Source organism: Bacillus rossius, chromosome 1, assembly GCF_032445375.1.
Source record: "Bacillus rossius redtenbacheri isolate Brsri chromosome 1, Brsri_v3, whole genome shotgun sequence".
Classification (NCBI taxonomy): domain Eukaryota; kingdom Metazoa; phylum Arthropoda; class Insecta; order Phasmatodea; family Bacillidae; genus Bacillus; species Bacillus rossius.
The window spans coordinates 261,643,735-261,668,382 of record NC_086330.1 but is presented as its reverse complement, the minus strand read 5'-3'; the positions used below and the strand labels follow the sequence as shown (position 1 = coordinate 261,668,382).

The window sequence follows — 24,648 nt, the reverse complement described above, 5'->3', positions numbered from 1 at the left end:
GTGCTACAATACTGATTTAAACACACATTATTTTATCCTAGTACCTATACTCGCATTTTGTCAATACATGCCACCAGCTTCAATAAATCATTGACATATAGTTAAGGGTTTTTTATTTTTAAATTTTCCACACTATCAATCCATCAAGGTGTTTTCTACAGGTTGATTTATATCGAGACATGAAGCGGAGAAGCCAATGTTCTAACCATTCTTGAAAATACCTTCTATATTAACAGCCATTGATAGGCTATAATTCATTTAATATTCATAATATTTTTAACAATCAAATACTTCATATGTATGTGTTTTTAATCTAGGTGGCTGCAGTAAAAGGTATTCAATCTGGCACTATTAATTTTCGCTGTTATGAAGTCCGGCAGCTATCGAACCAGTCGCGTTCAGGTTTTCGCTTGTGGATCCCGGCTGTTAATGTCGCCCCTGGCCGCATTCCTGCTTCACCGGTGTTTTGACGTGAAAACGTGTATTCGCTCGTACAGTGACAGTCGGATTTCTGGTGTGACAAAATAACCGTCAGATTTGAAACGCAATAGATAGATCATGTCTGTACCGTACGTGTTTGTGGGGAAAATTGTTTTTTTTTGCCTGTGGCGTCATCGCACCAGTGTAGGCGCATGCGCGTGTCTGTCACGAATCATCTCTGTGTAAAGTTATAAACTGGTGCAGCGCGTAAACGCGTGTAGCTGAAGACATTGGTGCGGGGTCACTGTGAGGAGCTTTTTTTTTTACTCATAGGACTTGTAAATATATTTGAAATTACAGAAAACGTTAGTCAGAGGAAAGCTCGTGTCAAAACGAATCCAAAAAGTCCAGTGCCGAGAGAATGTGAGAGCTACGGAAGTGTCGAAAAGGAAATTTAAAAAAAACTGCGTTTGTGATTACTTAGCTGAGCTATGGGGCATACAGTGGCCAGCGTTAGTCCAAACAGAATACAGTGATTAAATACGAAACATTTATGATTTCAGCCTAACATTTCCACGATAAATCTACGGTGCGAACCTGACCTGCGGCTTTTTTTTTTTTTTTTTTTTTTAATTCTTTCAACGTTTATCGCCGCAGTCGTCATTTTTCATTCCAGAACATTGTTTCTTGTTTTATAGTGGCTAACATTTTACGTTCCATTGTCACATTTCAGTGATAACTTATTGAAGAAGACCAACACTTTTGTTTAAAATAATATTGTAGGGCATAATAATATTTGAATGTTAGATTTTTTGTTAATTAGCGAAATTGCTAAACTGGAATACACAAGTCCGCGAACGTGCCAGATTAAAATAATGCTACTGTTTCAAAACAACTGATGAGCAAGTTACATAATATTTTCACATCCGTGCATGTGATTTCTCAGACTTTTATTTTAATCGACTATAAAAGAAATCACAGCTGTAGCTTTCTTACGTTTCTCACCAGAATCGGTGTTCAACCTTTCACGGTAAGGTTTATTTTTTCCTGCAAGCCTACATGGCTTTATTCAACGCTACTCTTAATGTTGTAAGGACTTAAAAAATCTAACACATAACAATTTTGAATATGGTGTAATTTAGCAAAAAATACAGAGATATTAAGTCAAATAATTATTTATTCTGTTTGTACATTATCTATGATTTTTATAAAAAAAAACAAAGCTAATTGCTTTTTTTGGATAATTTACATATACCTATTATTAACTATTTTGTGAAGGTTCTTAATTGAGATATCTATTCTGGCTGTACTGAATTTTAGTAATGGTTACTTGTACACATATTTAAAAAAAAAACAGTATCCCTTTCATTGTTAGACTGCCCATAATTAGCAGAAACACGAACATTTACAGCTATATGTGCTGTTTTTATCATGATTTTTAAAAATATTTGGAATTCATCAATTTAAAAAAAAAACGAATATATATTTTTGCACACATCTATAAACCTTAGTGTATAGTTGTCACGGAATCCCACTTCTAACTGTCGGGCGTGGATTGCTGTTCCACTTATTTAAAAATATATGAACAGAAACACCCAAAAATGTACTCACACTTGAATTGTTATTTTTGTTTTTTAAAGAATTTATTTTAAATAAAATCTATATAATTCCCATTAAGTAAAACAAACGAAAGTATTATCCAATATTTTTTCCAGAAATGTTATATTCATTTATCGCTATTATATGGGTGAGCACATCTGAGGGGATGTCATTTAGATGTAAACTGTCTCTAAGACTGGAATATATTTTTTTTCCTACTAAATGAAAAGAAGGTTATTAATTGTTCTAAAAAAAACAGCATATCTTAGATAACAGTTTCTTACCAAGGCCGTACACTCCCCATCCCGCTACGTCAGGATGGTCTCCGATAAAGCTCTTGTTCATCAGCGGTCCAGCGATTACGCATATCGGTTTAATCCATTCTGCATGACGCACAAACATGTAACAAATTATTAATTATATTATATAAGATCTAAAAAATCTAGCTAGAACAACATAAAAAGTATCCTGAAACTACATAGTATCCATCATAAACAGTGTAATGTACAGATAAAACTCTCAATGTAATAAAATTTTATATCATTACCTCGAAATATTAAATTATATTAAGTCCTTTTTTTATAAATTATTCTTTTACACAGGTCAAAAATTATGACAAGGAAATCAAATTTATGTTGAGACCAAATAAAAAGTGATTTACATATTCTTGTATCATTTTTGTATTAATTAAATTGATACTCATATACATTAAAAATATCTAAAACGAAAAAAAATACACAACCCTACTAATTTTTTGAGAAGTAATGATGAATGTTATTCTGTAGCCTATATAAATATTAAATTTATTAAACTTTATATAGTTTTGCATATTAACTAGAAAAGTCTGAAATAAATAAAATATTTATATGTAATCAATATATTTCTTACAACACACCCAACTGCTATAACCTTAACATTACCGCAATAAAAATAGCACAGATTTTGAAATATATTTTGATTATAGACAGAATTCAAAAATATATATACACCTATATGTTTACTTTAAACATATAAAAATAAGAATTGAAAAAGGGAATCGAATGCTCACTCTCTAATGTTGCAATTTTCGTTGGATTCTAGAAACATTGCATGATTTTTTATGCCCGCCATCTTGGACGAGTATAACGTCATCTTTACACTTTACTTAACGGCCACCATATCGTATTCTATAACTGTGCACTTTTCGTTACGGCTGCCATCTTGAAAAACTGTACATTTTTATGCTAGAAAACCGGGCTAAATTAAAAAGAAACTAATTAATCAAAATGTAATAAAATTGCTTTTTAAAAATGTACTTACATCATGGAGTCCTCGGTTCGACCCCGGAAAGGACAAAAATAATAAAAATATTCATAGATCCTTCCTCCGCGAAAGCCGCCGACAGATTGATCTCCCACCACTAATGCCAAGGTATATATTATCATCTTGTATGATGTCATATACATTATCATGTTTATGTCTGCTGGAGGCCACCATCTTGTTTTCGTCTATTGGGGGTTATACCATCATATTAGTTTAAGTTTTACCCGATAGTGTGTAGTAATCATATATTATTACTGTGGCACCCGCCATCTTGACATTTCGTAGCAATCTTGGAAATGAGTAATTATTTAGCTATAAATTCGGGAAAATTTTCCAAAATTCATTAAATAATTTTGCAATCATTATACTGATTGATTAGATCAGTTCCTATCCTCGGTTCGATCCGTAGGCAATGCAAAAAAAAATTTTTGTAAAAATAACAATTTAATAAATCATGTTCAAAGTCCTAAAATAAGGTTAGATTCCTAGCCAAACAACATCATATAAGTCTTTATGTCCGCCATTTTGAAAAATCGTAATAATTAACCAATAAATTCGTGAAAAAGTTCAAAATTCATCAAAAAAATCACTCATTAATTAACTGATAAATTAGATCGATTAAGGTCCTTGGTTAGAACCCTGGGCGAAGAAAAATATAACTTTAATTAAAAATACCACAAAAGTGACTGGTAAGAGAAATAAAACATCACAAGGTCTTTTACAAACATAATATTTATTACATAATTTCTATTCTACTACATGAACACTTGCGAAGTTAGCAATCTGATAAACAATTAGTCCTGCATCGGCGTGAAATGACTAATTCTTAGCTCTAATCAGTTTATACTAGACAGAGACCAGCCAGATCCTTTACCAACATAGTATTCCTCTTTTTGATAGAGTTTCTGGACACTGTGTTTAACAGTTTGCTAAACATTGTCAGAACTGTTAATTACTGCAGCCGATGTCTTGAATGCGCACGTCTTCACTTTGTCATCGAACGGATATGGTTTTCCATATACATAGTCCAGCCACAAGTTATATTTTAAAGGTCCGTTTGTTGCTACGTCATCAGTAAGCTGTTCGATTATGTTCTGTCTGATATCGTCAAGAAAAGTACAAATGTCCTTCAATTCACTGAACGTATTTAGATATTAGTAGTCTTTCAATGTTCCACGAAATGCAGACTGTGCCAAGTAGAACCCAATATCATTCACATGTAATGCACCGAACACAGTCTTGGATTTAGTGTCATGTCCAGACGTCATAGAAATCGGTTGCTGCACATCTGTTATTTTGCTTGTACGCTCACGAGTCTCCAATTTAAACTGAAGACCCAAAATTTCTGCACTTAGTTCGACAGTAGGCACACGGACTTCACCTTTACATTTGTTCGCATGTTGTTGCAAACTGTCAATACGAGTAAACCAAACATGAAACTCATGGCAGTGAAACATCGTACGAGAATGATTCTTTACACATTTACTCCGTTCATTTCATCGTGCTACATGGGAAAAAGCGAAAGACATCGCAGTAGCTGCAAGGATACCGCGGTGATGAAGACGAGCCTTTCAGACCCGATCCAGATACTGATGTTGCTACAGTTGTACCAATTCCCGGCATACTCTTATGAACATAAATGCATCGTTGTTGCAGCGAAACCCGTACCTTCCGCCGTACAGCACGGCATTTGCATGTCTTCATGTGCGTTTTCATATTATCTTTTCTGGAAATTTGCTTATGACATTTCTCAAATCCAAACATATTGCGATGAGGATTCTTAGCACATTATCTCTTCTTGTGTCGTCAAGCATTGCTGTTGTTTGAGAAAACCCTTACGTAGTAACGGCATCTATGCTCGTTAGTTGGTGAATTAACAGCCATTGAAGTCTCCATCGAGGGTGAAACGTCGTTCATCGTGGTTTCCAGTGCAGCCAGCACAAAAGTCAATAAGATCTCTTCTGATGACGGTACCACGACTTTTGAAGTCTCCTCTAGTTTTGACGTCGTAGTTGCCAACGGGATCTGCTCCTTCATTGTCGTCGCTGACGCCAGGGTTCCCTTAGTCGATAGTACAGCCTCCATCGAGTTCGGCGTTAAACGGTAAAGATGCCATTGAGTTCGCGAGAAGAGGTAATTACGCGACTTATGCACCAGATGAGACAAACTATGTGATCCTTACACCGTCGACAGTAACAAACTGAAAATCCCAACGTCTGAGGACTCGCTTATATACATGCAACCGTCGGAATAGTATGCTAGTCAAATCAAGAACCATTTACTATAAGGTGTGTTTCAAAACATATTTTTAAAAAATTAACACACTAAAGTAACGTAACACATTTGGAAACCTATTCGACAAATATTATGACCACGTAATACACGCGGTAAACACACAATACACGCAATACACGCAATGTTCACGCAATGTTCATGCAGTGTGCACGTAATGTTCTCGCAATGTACACGCAATACACGCAATTGACACGCAATACACGCAACTGTCACGCAATAAACGCAATGTTCAAGCAATACACGCAAATGACAAGCAATACACTCAAAAGACACGCAAGACACGCAATTGACTTGTAATGTACACGCAATACATGAAATTTACACGCAATACACGCAATGTTCACGCAGGTCAAGCATTTAAAGAAAAGAAAGCACAATTGGTCGGAAATTCTACAAAATAGAAGCGCGTTTAACGAAAAAGAAGTGCATTTTCACTTTCTGCATTCAACTCAGTTTAATGCGCTTGTCATTGTTAAGTTAGGATATAATGCCTCCAACTGTTATTTGACTCCAACAGTGTTTTGGCTCCAACAATCAATGACGTAAAAGTATTTGACTCCAATTAGTCATAGGTCTTGCCGCTATTTAACTACAAGACTAGAAGGCTACGAAGATACGAGACTACATGACTACGTGACTACAAAGGTACTTGATTACGAAGATACAAGTTTACAAGGCTCCAATTGCTGCATATGTCTTCGGCTAAATTATCTCTTCGGCTCCAACAGCTCCAGCATCATTATGTTAAAAGATAACAAGGCTACGTGGTTACGTAGCTACAAGTCTACGAGGCTCCAAGGCATCATTACTACGCGACTACGAGTCTACAATTTTATGGGACTGCGCGACTACGAGTCTACAAGGTTATGAGATTACGCAACTACGAGTCTACAAGGTAACGAGACTGCGAGGCTACAGGACTACGAAGCTTCCAGAACACATGGTTACATGATTGCGAGACTACAGGACTACGAAGCTTCCAGGACACAAGTCTACATGGCTACGAGACTACTTGGCTCCAAATGTCTTGGACTGAAATAAAATTGTGACAGCACTCTCTATCATACGTCATGTTTGTTAACTATCACTCCTGGTAGCAAGTACTTAAAACAAGATGGCGTTTCTGTCTCTAACAGATAATGATATTATTCCTTCAAATAAAGAAAAAATTACAAGTCCGAATATGTAGGTTATTTTCTATATACCTGATTAAATTCTCAGTCTGGTAAATATCTCGATGGCCGTGCGGTTAAAGTCATATGTTTTCCAACCTAGAAGTCTGAGCTGCGACGGTTCGAATCACAGCGCTTCCAATGTATTTTGTATATAAATTAAATTTAATATTTCTATAAGGAACATAAAAGCTTTGGTAGATCAAGGTCACAAAGTTTGAATTGGTCGTGGTCAAGGTCACAGAGTTTAAGGTCGTCGTGCTCAAAGTCAATAATCCACATCACCGACTTAAATTTCTTTGAGGTCAAGGTGAAAGGTCAAGGTCACTAAGGAGAATGTGTTCAAGTCAATTTGGATCCTAGATCCTGCACTTGATGTTAAACTCCCAAATTGCATCTACTTTTATCTGATCCATAAGTAAGTATGAATAGGTATTTGGTTATGTGATAGAGACTACGGTCATAATGTCTGTTTCTCATGGATGTATGTTTACTGGTGTTTCAAGTCTATTATTTCATTTATTTAGTTTTCGTTACTCAAATACCATATTAACTTTAAAAAGGCAATACGTTTGTTACTTCATTATAGTTTAAAAGAAAAGTCCTAATTTTATTAAGAGTAACATTTCATGCGATTTTTAATGGATTTGAACTTTCTGAGATACAGTAAGAACCCACGGAATATTTGCACCAGTGTAACTAAAAGACATATAAAGACGCAAAGCAAGTGAGAAAACAAACTGTGGAAGGCACTGACTTGTGAACTCGACCTCGCGGTCAGTGCGGATGAGCGCTATGTCGTTCTTGTAGCGGCCGTACGCGGGGTGCGCCATGACCTCGGCGACCCGGTAGTCCATCACCGGGTCGCTGCAGAAGCCTCCCTGGCAGTCGGGGTCCGTGCTGGAGTCGTGCTCGCCCAGCCGCACCACGCCTCTGCGGCAGCCACACGGACCATCACTGCAGTCGGCTCATCCGGCCCACAGGCACACTGCCGGTCACCCTCGAGCGAACTGGGATCTGCCCTCTGCACACTACACGTGCTGTCATCGTGTCATCGTGCACTAAGTGGCCAATGTTAAAATTTATTTCAGTTCTTTTAAATATATGTTTAAATATGTGGTCTTGTTCTGATAAAATATCGCACTACTAAAAATAATTCATTTTATAAAAAACAATGCCATTTTACATCGTCAGTGACATATTTCAAGTCAAAATAGAAATCGATTTATTCAAAATACAATTAATTTTGATTATTACCTTATCATCGAAAATTGTGGGAATTCAATTTGAAGGGTGGGGCGGGGAATGTCAAACCAAGCAAACGCAGGTGTTTAAGAGTTATTTGAAGTACACCGTCAACCAGCAATAGAGTGTAAAAACACGTTGTATTGTTTTTTATAGTACATTTACATGCTTGTCAATTAGCGAATTGTTGACTGTTATTGAGCACAGTGACAAACAGCAATAGCACGTCAGACTTTACATTCGCAGAGGAGGCCGACATGTAAACTGTGCAGTAGGAGCAGAGCGAGTTTACAAAAGGCACTTTCACAACATACGTGTACTGAATAGGAAAGAACTTTGCACGCCCTAACCAGCAACTGTCTGGAACTGGGAGTCTCATATGAAGCCATATGAAGCGTATGACTAACTCTAAACGTCTGCGCCGGCTCTTCTCCTGCTTCCCGTGGAGCTATTGAACGCCACCGCGCTGCAATCGCGTCCTCTCAGCCAATGGAGAGTTCCCCTGAAGCCCGCCAGATTCAAATTCGTCCGCTAATATTTAGTGCCTTTAACACTGCAGATTTTCGTTTCCGGTCACATGTTCCTTAACCTAAATTATGTTATTTGGCATTCCCTGCCACCCATGTCCTCACCCGTAACTATCGACAAACATTGCGTTTGGACAGTAAGTTAAATGTTTGCTTATGCTTCGAAATAAAACATGGACCTCTAAAAGTGGGCAAGAGTGTGCAACGAGCGTACAGTGAGAGAGTGTCGTCTTGTACAAGACCGTACTCTCTCTGTTCTTAATCCATTATTTATATGTCATCATCGATCACTTAAAAGCGTTAACTGTCCCAAATATAAACCGTACATAATCAAGCAGAACAATATTTTAATGAATAATATTTATAATTTGACATGTTGAAAATTGGCAGTAGTAAAGAGCAACAACTTTAAAATGGTTGATTTCAAAAATTTGAAATAAATCGTAATTATGAGGCATTCTAGAGATGAAATATGTAGCGGAGATTTGTAATTAACAATCATGTCGAAGAAACTACAAATTGGTTTATTAGGACCACTTCTAGCATCAGTATTTGTATATCAATTAAAATATATTAAAAATATGACTGTATTAACTATAGCAACAGATTATGCAATCGAACTGTTTCTAATAATTATAACACCTTATTTTTTTAAACCACTTGCAGTAATAGTTCATCTTATCAAAAATTAGTTCAGACAAAAGTTTCATATAACATTTATATGATTTACAAACAATCTGAACGGATTCAATGATGTTTCTACTTAGGGACTTCTAGATTTTTGTTCTAATTGTCTCGTTTCCCCCCCCCCCCCCCTTCCGCGGGAACCGGTGGTCGTATCAATAATTTATTTAGATAAAAAGGTTTCGGTATTACTCCGACGAGTTAGAACACTTTAAACCGATGTTATATATTTCATATTATGGAAGCTATAGAACTTTTTCTGTTTTTATAAAAAAAAAGTTCCCCATTGCTACTCCTTGGGTAGGATTATGCCAATAAACGATATGAATCGAAATATTACATTATTATAATTTATTTTACGGGTCGTAAGTGATATGTGCAAAATTACAGCAGTTATTGAGTCCATAAAAACATTATACATATTTATATACACACACATATATATGTAAACTGTTAGAGCTACAATAGGTAGTCATATACCTAATAGTGTATAGCCCTTATATTTTAACACTAGGCTACTCTACAGACATTTTTGCATTTCTTCCGACATTAAGTAAACACGCTGGGTTGCTAACATCCAGCTCTACTTGCATTTTCAGCTTGTTGGGGAGGTTGATGACGCAATGTGCTGCCGTGACAAGATAGTACTTGCTCACAAGAACTGCTCCACATCCGAACTTGGGAATGTTCTCCTCGTCACCTGAAACAAGTTTCCCTTCGCATTAACCTTAAGATCGGATAGAACCACTCACCTCCAACTAAAGTGATCTGAGTTCAGTTCCTGGCAAAGGTCGCAACCGGATTATTCACAAGTCTCAAACATGTTGGATGTCGCAGTGAGCTGATGTGTTTTCTAGACTGTAAAATATATTTGTACTTTTACAAGGAAATTCCTTTGAAACCCATTTTCAAGCAGTATCACTTGAAAATCTGCAAGGCAGAGATTTTTAAAATTGCAAATGGTACAAAGCTCTGCAATGAATTTTTACGAGTGATATCATTGGCAAAAGAGTTTTCAAGGACTATCTTTTTAAAAGTACAACATTTTTTCTTCAGTGTATAGATATTAGCCCCAACACACTAGTTCCATCAATTTTACATCGTCATCTCATCAGCACATCAGCGCGACGTGTAGGCAACCTCTGTGATGGTTCGCTCTAGGCAAAGGATTGCAAGAGCAGCCAGCAGGAAGTGTACTTGTCGGGCGGCTTCACTAGATGGAAAATATCTTTCGTCCATTTTAAGCCATACAGTTACTATTAACACATCGTTACTGAGTCCATTTTAAGGTTTGTAAACGTGAGACGACCTGCATATCAAGTATATTTTCTTACACGTACTTTTAATTAGTTAAGTCATTAAGGGCATTATTTGCTTTTTGTATCTACTCTTCGTCATAATTGGTTTGTTTTACGAAATTAATTGCAGTAAAGCTATTGTGGAAATTTTTCTGGTATCGAGAGAGCAGCGTTTGGCATGTTTAAGCGTCTACTAAGTAGAAGCGGTGACAAACTAAACTAGCAGCTATAGCTCAACCTGCCACGACTGATGAAGCTGTTAATTTTTTCAGTGAAACAATTGCGGTAGAATGCACGAACGCCATGCTGATTGATAAACCAATGCCGTCTTAACGTCTCCTGCATTTCTGGGAGTGTATTTGCATGTCCAGACGATTAATGCAGTTAAAAAAAAAAGTGGGCGCTGCCCTTATGTTTGGGTCAGGCTATTAGAAGTAGCTTGCGACGCGAGCAAGTGCGAGCAGGCTATGTGCTCGAGGTTTCCGCGCAGGCCTGTTGAGAACGCCAGGTTGGTGCGAACAAAAGACTTAAATAGTAATGTTTTGGGGGCTCCTGAAAAAGGGTTCAGTGTGTGGTGTCTGTGGTGTCGACCGCCATCTTGGATTGTGACGTCACGGTGGCCATCTGGGATGGTTGTGACCTTGACCTTTAACCGTGACCTTGACCTTCGACCCTCAAAACTTGCCAAAAGTTGCCAAAATTCGGCAAAAATTGCTCAAAGTTCCTCAAAATTCGCCAAAATTACCATTTATATTGAAAAAAGTTCCGCCAAAAAATCTGAAAAAATTCCGCAATTCAAAAATTAGGATTTCGAAAATCCTCAAAAGTCGTTTTGCCCTAGGAAGAACACAAATTCCTAAAAACGGCCTAAGCAACCATGTCTAAAGCCTCCGGTAAGCCATTTATAGGAATAAGGATACCATGACCACCATCTTTAATTATGATGTCACTGTTGCAATTTCCGTTACGGCCGCCATCTTTAAAATCTTTATTTATTTTCCGATTTTAATGAGAAAAAAAATGTTTTAAATTTATAAAAAAAATCAATTAATAAAATTATTGATAAAAATATTAAAAGAAATTACTTTTATGACACGGAGCTTGTAGTCCTCGGTTCTAAACCGACGAGTGCAAAAAAATAAAAATGGCGACCGAACCTTCACCCGTGGTGGGTACAGGCAGACTGGCCCCCACCACTTTTTAATAGCATATATATCGTCAGGTAACATGACATCACGTCAGCCATCTTGAAAATCCGTAATTTTTATGTTAAAAATCGGGAAAAAAATTTAAAAATCATTAAAAAAGTAATTAACCGAATTAAATATAAAAAATCCTTAAAACCACCGTTGCACTTTTCGTGACGGCCACCATCTTGAAATCATCTGCTGGAGACCACCATCTTGTTTCCGTCAGTTAGAGTGTGCTGATACCATGTTAGTATAATTTTCTGGTCACCATACTTTTGTCCTCAACTGCTGGCACTGAACTTTGACCTTGACCTTGAAATTTGACCTTGACCTTGAAATTTGACATTAACCTTGATCTACGACTTTGACCTTGACGACTATCATGGATCCGACATTTGGCTTTCGGTACATGCTACCAGGAACAACCACATGCTAGTGGTCATTGTACCATCTTGTATTCGTCTGCTGGAGGACACCATATTGTGTGTGTGTACATGTCTTACCATCATGCTAGATTTATTCTAATCCGCTAGAGTGCAGTAATCATTTAATAACAAGGTGCCCCCACCATCTTGAAATTTGGACGCCATTTTGAAATCATGTATTTATTTAGCTAGAAATGCGGGAAAAATTTCAAAATTAATTTAAAAAATGGAAATCATCTACAGATTAATTCGAACCGCTCCTGTCCTTGGTTCGATACTCGATCGATGTAATAACGTTTAATTTTATGTTAAAAAAATAATAATTTCAATAAACCATCTTCAAAATTCTTAAAGAGACTTTAAATCATATACTACCATTATCCTATAAGCCATCAATACCAGCATCTTGAAAAAATTCGTAATAATTAACCTAAAATTCAGGAAAAAGTTCAAAATTCATTCAATAAATTTGCAAACAATATACTGATTAATAAGGTCGACTAAAGTCCTTGGCACGATCCTGGACGAAGCTAAAAGAAATTTAATTTAAATACCAGAAAAGTGTAAGGTTCGAGAAATAAAACACCACAAGTTCTTTTACAAACATAATATTTACTACAAAAGTTCTATCCTACTACAGGATCACTTGCGAAAGCCAGCAATCTTATAAACATTTAACCCTGCATAGACGTGCAACGACTACTTCTTATAAACATTTAGCCCTACATAGACATGCCACGAATACTTCTTAGCTCCAACAGCTCCAAATGCTCCAACAGCTCCAACAGCTCCAAATGCTCCAAATGCACCCCATGCTCCAAATGCTCCAAATGCTCCAAATGCTCCAAATGCTCTAATTCTCCAAATTCTCCAACAGCTCCAAATGCTCCAAAGGCTCCAACTGCTCCAACAGCTCCAAATGCTCCAACTGCCTTTTCTTTCAGCAGCTCCAATGATACTGGGCTACAATGCTATGAGTCTAAAAGACTACGACGCTACAAGGCTACGAGTCTAAAAGGATCTAGCTGGTTACGAGTTATACATGGCAGCGAGACTGCATGACTAAAAGACCGCATGGCTAAGAAAATACATGTCTATGAAGCTACAAGGATACAAGTCTACTCGGCTCCAAAAGCTCCAACAGCTCCAACAAGCAATGTACGCAATGTACGCGCAATACATGTAATTTACGCGCAATAAATGTAATGATTACACAGTACACACAGGAAACGAAATGAATAAATAGTACACACAAAGGAAAAAACGGAATATACACACAGTACACACAGGAAACAGAACGTACACACAGTACACACAGGAAACGGAACGTACACACAGTACTAACAGGAAACGGAAAGTACACACAGTACACACAGGAAACGGAACGTACACACAGTACACACAGGAAACAGAATGTACACTCAGTACACACATGAAACGGAACGTACACACAGTACACACAGGAAACTGAACGTTTAAACAGTACACACAGGAAACTGAACGTTTAAACAGTACACACAGGAAACGGAACGTACAAACAGAAAACGGAACGTACACACAGTACACACAGAAAAAGGAACGAACACTCAGGAAATGGAACGAACACACAGGAAACGGAATGAACACACATACAGTAGCAGAAACACAGGCTTAGTTGGAAAGCAGAATACAAGAAATAAAAACATTAAAATTTTACTTTCAATATTTAATTTATTTCTCAACATTACACAAATACAAGTAAAAGAAGCCATTATTGTATGTAGCCAGCTTTCCTCAGTTCTTTGAGTATGAAGGATATTTCTTTAATCCACGAATATTTTCCTGCACAAAACGAGCCATGTAGAAGTCTTAGCCGGTCAATCAATATGTTTGGATCTTTCCATGATGTGTAATCAATCTCTTCTACCATCATCTTACTTGCTTGTTTATTATACATACTTTTAATATCACAATCGTCCCAGTGATCATAAGAAGAATTATCAGATTTATTTATTATAACACGTCGTTTCCAACGTTTCGGGCTCAGGACACCGCCACATTCTTCGATCTTGTCAGCTTTAGGTGCTTCATCACAGTCTGTGCCTTTGCCAATAGCCTCAGAGTCACTGTAACAATCACTGTAGAAGACATCCTCGTCACCCAGATTACCGTATGAATTCGATATCGATGATGTCGAAGTGTGTTAATCGTCTTCATGCTTCCTTTTTAGGAGTCAATCATTTTTACAAAGAATGGAGGATCTACTGAATATAGGCTTGAATGTATTCACACTTTTCACGGTGTTATACTTCCATTAGTTTCAGTATTCTTAAAGCCATCAGCATTCTTCAATTTATGTTCTTCGTCACGATCGGGTGAGCTAATACCATCACGCTCAGAACAAGGAAAATTATTGTCGTAATGCAAATCACTCTTCTTTAGTCTAGTGGATCCATCGATGTCCTCTATGGCGTAAATAGGCTTGGTTTTACATGTTCTATCAAGTCTTCTTAAGCTGTCAATTCGTGTTAACAACCTGCTACACCGATTACAGCTATACATTTTGCGTAGTGGGTTTTTAGCAAAATCATTCCTCTCATGACGTCTAGCATTCCTTCTCATGACAAAATCCTTGCCACAGTATCTACATCGGATTCCTTCCGATTCAGCTGCAGATAACAAACAATGATCCATGGTAGCTTCTGTGACTAATGTTATATACAAACTGACAGTTTTCCAATTGGAACCATTTTTTAAATATAATTTTTAAAATATTTCATCAGCGCGAGTTAAGTTATCTAACGCAAAGCAAATTGATGCAAGAAGTTCTGCTTGTCAACAACAGATGTAGACACATTTTTGCTTGCAGGTAAATATCATTTATTTTATGTGGTATGCGGGATGCTCACTAATGATCGCAAAAGAAGGAAGGCTTCGCTAGACATCAAGGAGAAGGAAGTTTGTCCTTCGTGATATTGTTCCTCTTCCGTCTTATTAGATATTTTTGGACTAAGTAATGTTTTTTTTATCCACCTTATAAAAAAATGTTGTCAGTTCTGATTTAGTACCAGAAATTAACAATTTATTTGCATCACAGGATAAAATGACTCATTAAGTAAAAAGTCCTTCATGCGGAGATCAATTTCTCATCTGTAACCAGAAGTACTCGGAGAAAACCATCAGATGTCTACTCAGGAATAATGAGAAGCACTAAAAGAGAACAACCAAAATATTGTCAATAATAATCAGGAGCACACGGAGAAAAAACCATAATATTGACAAGAAAAATCAGTAGCACACGGAGAAAACCACCATAATATTGACAAGAATAATCAGTAGCACACGGTGAAAACCACAATAACATCGACAAGAATAATCGGAAGCATACGGAGAAAATCGCCTCAAGTTTTCTTTAATGACATGAAATTACAGAAAAAAATAATAAAAAAATAAAAAAAAAATGCAAAGGATTCTGCTAGCTTGTGAACTTCTCATTGTTGTGCAAAGTTAGAGTTCTAGTCCTGTGATGCAAATAAATTGTTAATTTCTGGTACTTAATCAGAACTGACAACATTTTTTATAAGGTGGATTAAAAAAAACATTACTCAGTCCAAAAATATCTGATAAGACGGAAGAGAAACAATATCATGAAGGACGAACTTCCTTCTCCTTGATGTCTAGCGAAGCATTCCTTCTTTTGCGATTAATAGTGAGCATCCCGCATAACACATAAAATAAATGATATTTACCTGCAAGCAAAAATGTGTCGACATCTGTTGTTGACAAGCAGAACTACTTGTATCAATTTGCTTTGCATCAGATAACTTAACTCTCGCTGATGAAATATTTAAAAAATTCTATTTAAAAATGTTTCCAATAGGACAACTGTCAGTTTGTATCTAACATTAGTCACAGAAGCTACCATGGATCATGGTTTGTTATCTGCAGCTGAATCGGAAGATATCCGCTGTAGATACTGTGGCAAGGATTTTGTCACGAGAAGGAATGCTAGACGTCATGAGAGGAATGATTGTGCTAAATCCCACTACGCAAAATGTTAAGCTGTAATCGGTGTAGCAGGTTGTTAACACAAATTGACAGCTTAAACAGACATGATAGAACATGTAAAGCCAAGCCTACTCACGGCATAGAGGACATCGATGGATCCACTAGACTAAAGAAGAGTGATCTGCATTACGATAATAATTTTCCTTGTCCCGAGCGTGATGGTATTAGCTCACCCGATCGTGACGAAGAAAATAAATTGAAGGATGATGATGGCTTCGGGAAGACTGAAACTAATGGAAGTATCAACACCGTGAAAAGTGAGAATAAATTCAAGCCTATATTCAGTAGATCCTCCATTCTTTGTAAAAATGATGGACTCCTAAAAATGAAGCAAGAAGACGATAAAGACACTTCGACATCATCGATATCGAATTCATACGGTAATCTGGGTGAAGAGTGTGTCTTCTACAGTGATTGTTACAGTGACTCTGAGGCTGTTGACAAAGGCATAGACTGTGATGAAGCACCTAAAGCTGACAAGATCGAAGAATGTGGCGGTGTCCTGAGCCCGAAACGAAGGAAACGACGTGTTATAATAAATAAATCTGATAATTCTTCTTATGATCACTGGGACGATTGTGATATTAAAAGTATGTATAATAAACAAGCAAGTAAGATGGTGCTAGAAGAGATTGATTACACATCATGGAAAGATCCAAACATATTGGTTGACCGGCTAAGACTTTTACATGGCTCAATTTGTGCAGGAAACTATTCGTGCATCAAAGAAATATCCTTCATACTCAAAGAACTGAGGAAAGCTGGCTACATACAATAATGGCTTATTTTACTTGTATTTGTGTAATGTTGAGTAATAAATATGTGATCATTCCGTTTCCTGTGTGTTCGTTCCGTTTCCTGTGTGTACTGTGTGTACGTTCCGTTTCCTGTGTGTACTGTTTAAACGTTCATTTTCCTGTGTGAACTGTGTGTACGTTCCGTTTCCTGTGTGTACTGTGTGTACGTTCCGTTTCCTGTGTGTACTATGTGTACGTTCCGTTTCCTGTGTGTACTGTGTGTACATTCCATTTTTTCCTGTGTTTGTTCTATTTCTTCATTTCGTTTCCTGTGTGTACTATGTAATCATTACATTTATTGCGCGTAAATTATATGTATTGCGCGTGCGTACATTGCTTGTTGGAGTTGTTGGAGCTTTTGTAGCCTAGTAGACTTGTATCCTTGTAGCTTCATAGACATGTAGTTTCTTAGCCATGCGGTCTTTTAGTCATGCAGTCTCGCAGCCATGTATAACTCGTAACCAGCTAGATCTTTTTAGACTCGTAGCCTTGTAGCCTCGTAGTCTCTTAGACTTATAGCATTGTAGCCCAATATCATCGGAGCTGTTAAAAGAAAAGGCAGTTGGAGCATTTGGAGCTGTTGGAGCATTTGGAGCCTTTGGAGCATTCGGAGCTGTTGGAGAATTTTGAGAATTAGAGCATTTGGAGCATTTGGAGCATTTGGAGCATTTGGAGCATTTGGAGCTAAGAAGTAGTCCTTGCACGTCTATGTAGGGCTAAATGTTTATAAGAAGTAGTAGTTGCACGTCTATGCAGGGCTAAATGTTTATAAAATTGCTGGCTTTCCCAAGTGATCCTGTAGTAGGATAGAAATTTTGTAGTAAATATTATGTTTGTAAAAGAATTGTGGTGTTTTATTTCTCGAACCCTACACTTTTCTGGTATTTAAATTAAATTTCTTTTAGCTTCGTCCAGGATCGTGCCAAGGACATTAGTCGACCTAATTAATCAGTATATTGTTTGCAAATTTATTTAATGAATTTTGAACTTTCCTGAATTTCTAGGTTAATTATTACGAATTTTCCAAGATGCTGGTATTGATGGCTTATAGGATAATGGTAGTATATGATTTAAAGTCTCTTTAAGAATTTTGAAGATGGTTTATTGAAATTATTATTTTTTTAACATAAAATTAAACGTTATTACATCGATCGAGTATCGAACCAAGAACAGGAGCGGATCGAATAAATCTGTAGATGATTGCCATTTTTTAATTAATTTTGTAATTTTTCCGTATTTCTAGCTAAATAATTACATGATTTCAAGATGAAGTCCAAATTTCAAGATGGCGGGGGCACCTCGGTAATAAATAATTACTGCAATCTATCAGGTTAGAATAAAACTAGCATGATGGTAAGACATGTACACACACAAGATGGTGTCCTCCAGCAGACGAAAACAAGATGGTGGTAATGACCACTAGCATGTGGTAGCTCCTGGTAGCATGTACTGAATGCAAAATGTCAGATCCATGATAGTCGTCAAGGTCAAAGTCGTAGATCAAGGTCAATGTCTAATTTCAAGGTCAAGGTCAAAGTTCAAGGTCAAGGTCAAAGTTCAATGCCAGCAGTTGAGTACATAGGTATGATGACCAGAAAATAATACTTACATGGTATCAGCACACTCTAGCTGACGGAAACAAGATGGTGGTCTCCAGTGGATGATTTCAAGATGGTGGCCGTCACGAAAAGTGCAACGGTGGTTTTAAGGATTTTAATTATTTAATTCGGTTGATTAATTTTTTAATGGTTTTTAATTTTTTTTCCGATTTTCTAACATAAAAATTACGGATTTTCAAGATGGCGGACGTGATGTCATGTTACCTGACGGTATATATGCTATTAACAAAGTGGTGGGGGCCAGTCTGCGTGTACCTACCACGGGGGAAGGATCGGTCGTCATTTTGATTTTTTTGCAATCGTCGGTTTCGAACCGAGGACTCCAAGCTCCGTGTCATAAAAGTAATTTCTTTTAATATATTTATCAAAAATTTTGTTAATTGATTTTTTTATAAATATTAAATTTATTTTTAATAAAATCGGATAATAAATAAAGATTTTAAAGATGGCGGCAGCAACGAAATTGCAAAGGTGACATCATAATTCAAAATGGTGGTCATGGTATCCTTATTCCTATAAATGGCATACCGGAGGCTTTAGACATGGATGCTTAAGCCGTTTTTAGGAATTTGAGTTCTTTCTTGGGCAAAACGACTTTTTAGGATTTTCGGAATCCTAATTTTTGAATTGTGTTAATTTTTTGAGATTTTTTGGCGGATTTTTTTTCCATATAAATGGAAATTTTGGCGAATTTTGAGGAATTTTGGGCAATTTTTGCCCAATTTTGGCAACTTTTGGCAATTTTTAGGGCTGAAGGTCAAGGTCAAGGTTAAAGGTCAAGGTCACAACCATCCCAGATGGCCGCCGTGACGTCACGATCCAAGATGGCGGTGACACCACAGTCACCACACCCTGAACCCTGTTTCAGGAGCCCCCAAAACATACTACTTTTTATGTTTATTAAATGAGATTTTGTATAATAATTTACCGTCACGAGACATAAGACAGTTTGACATCTCGTGTAGTTTCGGCCAAATTTTCTCCAACTTTTGTTAAAATTTTATAAAACAACATTGTCTCTCTTGTTGTATTTAGCATGAGATTTACGTTGTGTATCAGTATTTACGTTAATGTTTACGTCATGGTTGAAATAGCCATGAGCTTGTTGCATGGATTAGCGAATATATGCACGGTAATGAATTGTAAATCAAATCACCATAATATTTTATTTATTGTAATCAGTATTATTGTATTTTGGTTTTAATGTTTTATCTTATTTGGGTAATTCGGAGGTGCGCCCCGGTAGCAAGTATAGATTATCATTGTGTGTTCACCCAGGCCATGTTTATCATTTTAGATATTCTAATATCATTGAATTTACGTTTTTGTATAGTAAAGAGAACAGTGAACAACATTTTAAGCTTTTTGTTTTATTTGTTCTCAAGTCAGAGTAAGAAGATTAGATACTTTATTCAAGGTAAATCGAGTCTGCCTCAGACTAAATTTTGTGTCCTCCACCCGCATAGAAGCCTCAAGTCTGCGCCACTCTGCTAGTAAGAGTCGCAGTCGGGTTGTCCCGTTTCATCTTAAATACTGTTTGAGCACTTTTAAGATAACGTTTTTGCTCATCACAATTATAGCCTATGGTGGAGTAGAAATAGTAAGAAAGTAAGATCTGTCAGAACATTTGACTGATTATGGAGCGTTGAATAAGGTCAGTAAAGTGGGCCTTGAAGTGAGTGACTTTTTTGTAGAGGTCAGGTCAGTATAGATACGCTACTTAAAAAATAAAGTGGCATTGAAGGTTTTGGTATAAAATTTCCATCTTAGCAGCACATGTGCGAAACAGCTCTTACGTTGTTGCCTGGTCGCAGACAGTTCGGCTCAGGCAAATTATTTTTTGCAATGAGGGCTAATTAATTACGGTTTTATTTTCGTTTTGCTCAGGACCATGACGTGAGATCTGTCTAGGAAGTATAGCGCAAGTATAGGTTTGGACCAAATGAAAAGAGGAACTGTGAATAATTTTATGCTCTTGCAAAAAGAGAGGGGATTTAATCAGAGCGCACATTTATGATTTTCATGAGAAGGGGGAGGAAAGTTTGTGTTTTGTGCACTATTTATTAAATCATACGTATGTGTTAAAAGTAGACATGAGCGAGAATGAGTACATTAATATTTTGATAGAAAATTTGAAGCTTGAAGTCATTTTCGAATGTAGGAATATATATGACATTAGTGAATGGGCTGCATGCGTGGACAATATTTGTTTTATTGCTCTGTCATGTAATGAAAGGAGTGTAAGAGGTCAAGAATTGGGGCATCCAAAAGAGTCAAGGATACAGGGGATCTTAAACAGTTGCAGTCATTTAGTAGTTAGAGACAAAATCGTGCGGAAATGATTAGGAGTTAAATAAAGCAATGTAATCAAAATTTCAGTGAGAACGGAGATACATGGGGGAACAAATTTGATGGTTTGGACAAAGTTCTTGCGTAGCAGGAAATTAATGCAAAAGGTAGCGTGTGGTTCAAGAAAAACATTAGTGGAGATGTTTCTAAGGGAAAAATATAAAGGTGGAAAGTAGGTTGTTATTTCTGTAGAAAATAACCCCTGGGTGGCCAGTTATCTCAAAAAGTGAGGTAATAACAGGGGTGGGATATTTCAGTGTGGTTTTCTGGGAAAAGTGTTCACTGAGCGGGCAGATGTCTTTTTAAAAATGAGTTAAATATCTGGCGCTTTAGAAATAAACAGCTCTTAGCAGTGATAAAAAGTGCCACAATTATAAGTGAATGGGTTAAGTTGTATGATCAGCATATATCTGCTACTGAGTACTAAATAAAGCTTGAAAGTGCATTTAGCCACTGGTAAAGCGCATAGAAAAATGCCTAATGTAATGTTTATTTTAATCGCTCATTACTCTTGGAGAAGATGTTTTTATGTCATGCCAAATTTGATGGAAAAAATGATACTGGGCTGGGACTTTTTAAGAGACACACAAGCCATTGTACTTTGCACAAACCAACACATTAGTTTTGCTTTTGATAATGATAAATGAGTGGAGTTATGTAAACTTAAAATGAAGGCCAGAGTGGTTAGCGGGGTTGGAATGTTTGAAAGAGCATCTCTCAATAAACAAAAAGGAGAAAATTCAACAGCTATCACGGGATTTTCTAGACGTTATCATGGAATGGGTGGGAAAATGTGGATAATGCCGTATTAAATTGAGTTGCTGGATGACCGTTGTGTTTTTAAAAAATGTTCACCACCTAAAATGCAGATTTTCTAGCAGATTATTAAAGACCTAAAAATTGAAGACATTATCGAAGCCGCCGATTCAGCATATGCCTTTCCCACGTTTCTGGTTCATAGGAAAACCCATGAAAATTTCGGATCTTTCTGGGTTATAGAATTTTTAATGACCTCATTAAACTAGGCAGTATTCTTTTGCCGAAGATTGAAACTGTTCTGCAACACATGGGACATGCCCAGTATTTCACCGTACTTAATCTCAACGCTGCCTTTTATGAGTGTGTGTTAGACCCCTCCAGTAGAAAATGCACTGGTTTTGTTACTCGCTAGGTGCATTACCAGTGGAAACCTTTGGGATAAACTTTAGGTCACAGTGTCTATCCCGCATCTTATGTCACATTTAAAAGGATTTTCAGTTCAATTTTGTTATTAGTTTACTTGACGACATGTGTATTTATTCGCAACATTTAAAGAATATCTTGAGTATGTGGGAAAGGTGTTTGAGGCACTCAGGGGGGCACTGTAAACCCGGAGTAGGTTCTTAGGTCCGTACAAAAATAAAATTCCTAAAAACGTTTAATAGGAAAGGGAAAAATGATGATACATCAAATTAAAATAAAGGCAATCCAGAATTTCCACAGCACCGTCACGTGAGATTATGAGATTTATAGGTATTATGGGGTACTTTAGTCGCTTCATAGAAAAATACTCTAATTTGTGTGCACCCCTGAATCAGCATAGGAAAAAATTAAACTACTTTTCAATGGGGGGGGACGCCCAATAGGTAGCTTTTTAAAAATAGAAACAGACTATTGCCAATTCTCCTGTGCTGGCTCTGGTGGATTTTCAAAGGCATTTTGTAGTGCAAGTAGATGCATTCAGTGGCGCCCTTTATGCTGTGCTCTTTTCCTTAAAATCAGCTTCAAACAATAGCTTTGCATCCGAGGTACAGCGCCCTTGATTTGAAATCATGGAAATTTATGGTTTTCAGTAGGGAATTCTTTTTGAAGTTATACTTCTATAAGCAAATTGAAGGTTAAATTGTAGTAAATTATGGAAATGCAATGAAATGCGCGTGCATCTTTGACGGGAGTTTTACATGATGAAGTCAAAATAATGATTTAAATTAATATTCCCCATTTCAAGAACAATTCAAAGAACGTAACAAAGTCAGGTTATGTTAGTTTACTTTCTGGCGGCCAACATCTTTTCCATTCGGCAACTGTTGACATTGCCAACCTACGCAAATAAAAAACCCGTTGGTACGTCTCTTGTGTACAAGTAAATATTTTGAATATGATGGGACAGATTGAGAACACAAAATCATGTAGTTTGCAGTTACAGTACTATCTATGCATAGTAGAAATAGAAAAAATATAAAAATAATTATTTTAACTTTATCAACTGAAATGCAATTAATCCATTGTGAACTTCTGATTATACTAAAAATTGCCAGAAACACACTGGGTATAAAATTGCGTGCCATTCTAACTTTAATATCAACAACATATGAATCAAGGTTATTGACATTTTATTCATCTCCATTATAAATTATCCTAAAGCTAATGCTTTTAGAAATTTACACTTATGTACCTGAATGCAGAAATAAAATTTATAAAACAAAGTGTAAATTTCTCGTAGAAATTGCTTGGGAATTAATTTGCAAATTTTTTAATTTCAACTTTTAGTTTGTGGTTCTAAGAGATAACTTTATTATTCATATTTTCATTTTAATAATGTTTGCGTATCATGCCAACGAACATTGTTTACGGAAAATAAGGAAGAATTGACCAAGGTCTAAAAGAAATAACCATCCCAGCATTTTCCAGGAATATGAAAACGGCGTTATAAGTCGGGCCCTCGTACCTGTGAGTGTAAAACATAACAGTTGTACCGCCTCGCTAGTAGTGGTTGTACTCACTTATGTAGCCTATCCTGGCAACCCATCTGAAGTCCCCCAAGGCCACCTCATCCCCATAGGCGGTCCTGTCCGTCGCCACGGCGCCGCACTGCTCGTGCTCGAACAGCTGCCAGTTGGGGTGGTCGTGCGGCTCGAACAGCGGCGGGGGCAGGTCGCCATCTGCGCTACGCCGCGTGTGGTTCTTGCTCCCGCCGATCGTAGGAGTATCTTCATGGCATCGTAACAAACATATGAGCCATTTTCATGTATTATTTACCACTAGCTGCAATACCCGGCGTTGCCCGGGCTGAACACAGGATGAAGGGGACCTTTTTTCGAAATCAGATGTAGTTAGTAATTGTCTTCTTAATTTGAATGTCAAGTGTGAAAATTAATTTAATATCACTTTCAGATCCCGACAGACGTTCTGCCAGTTTATAGATATTTACCTGGTCTGTATGTAATTTAGACTTTATAAAGCAATATAGAAAAAAGCTGAAAAATAAGGGATTACTAATATTGAAAAGATTCCATTATCTAGCTAATGCTCGGCCTGCATTGCAATGCCTCATTCAGTTCTTTTTAAATATGATTGATGTAGTTCCACATGTAAAAATCATGTATCCATCACTCTCTCTCTATATATATCTCTATCTACATCTATATACATCTATGTATCTCTCTATCTCTATTTATATCTTTATATATACATATATACTTCCCACTATCTCTATATCTTCTATATATAAGTCTCTATATAGATCGCCTCTATACATTGTGCCGTTAATTAGTAATTTCGACACGATATATTTTTAATTTTTATTATGATTTTAAATTTTTTTTGTGTGGAAATTGTATTTGCTGTACTATAGTGTGATTTTACTTTGTTAGTCTGGTGTACTCCTCTGAGTTAAATTTTGTCTCAGTGCTCTGAAGCC

The 24,648-nt window shown here is 36.8% G+C and overlaps 1 protein-coding gene across 2 annotated transcripts in view; it reads right to left on the bottom strand.

Moving 5' to 3' along the window:
- Positions 1-24,648, bottom strand: part of LOC134527533 (CLIP domain-containing serine protease B4-like) — a 50,087-nt gene that overhangs the window by 1,289 nt on the left and 24,150 nt on the right. For both annotated transcript variants that reach the window (XM_063360289.1, XM_063360288.1), the window contains 4 exons: positions 23,732-23,938; positions 9,836-9,944; positions 7,546-7,721; positions 2,304-2,402 (listed from right to left, as the gene is read on the bottom strand). In XM_063360289.1, coding sequence (XP_063216359.1) covers positions 2,304-2,402; positions 7,546-7,721; positions 9,836-9,944; positions 23,732-23,938 — 591 coding nt within the window. The remainder of the gene's footprint in view (positions 1-2,303; positions 2,403-7,545; positions 7,722-9,835; positions 9,945-23,731; positions 23,939-24,648) is intronic.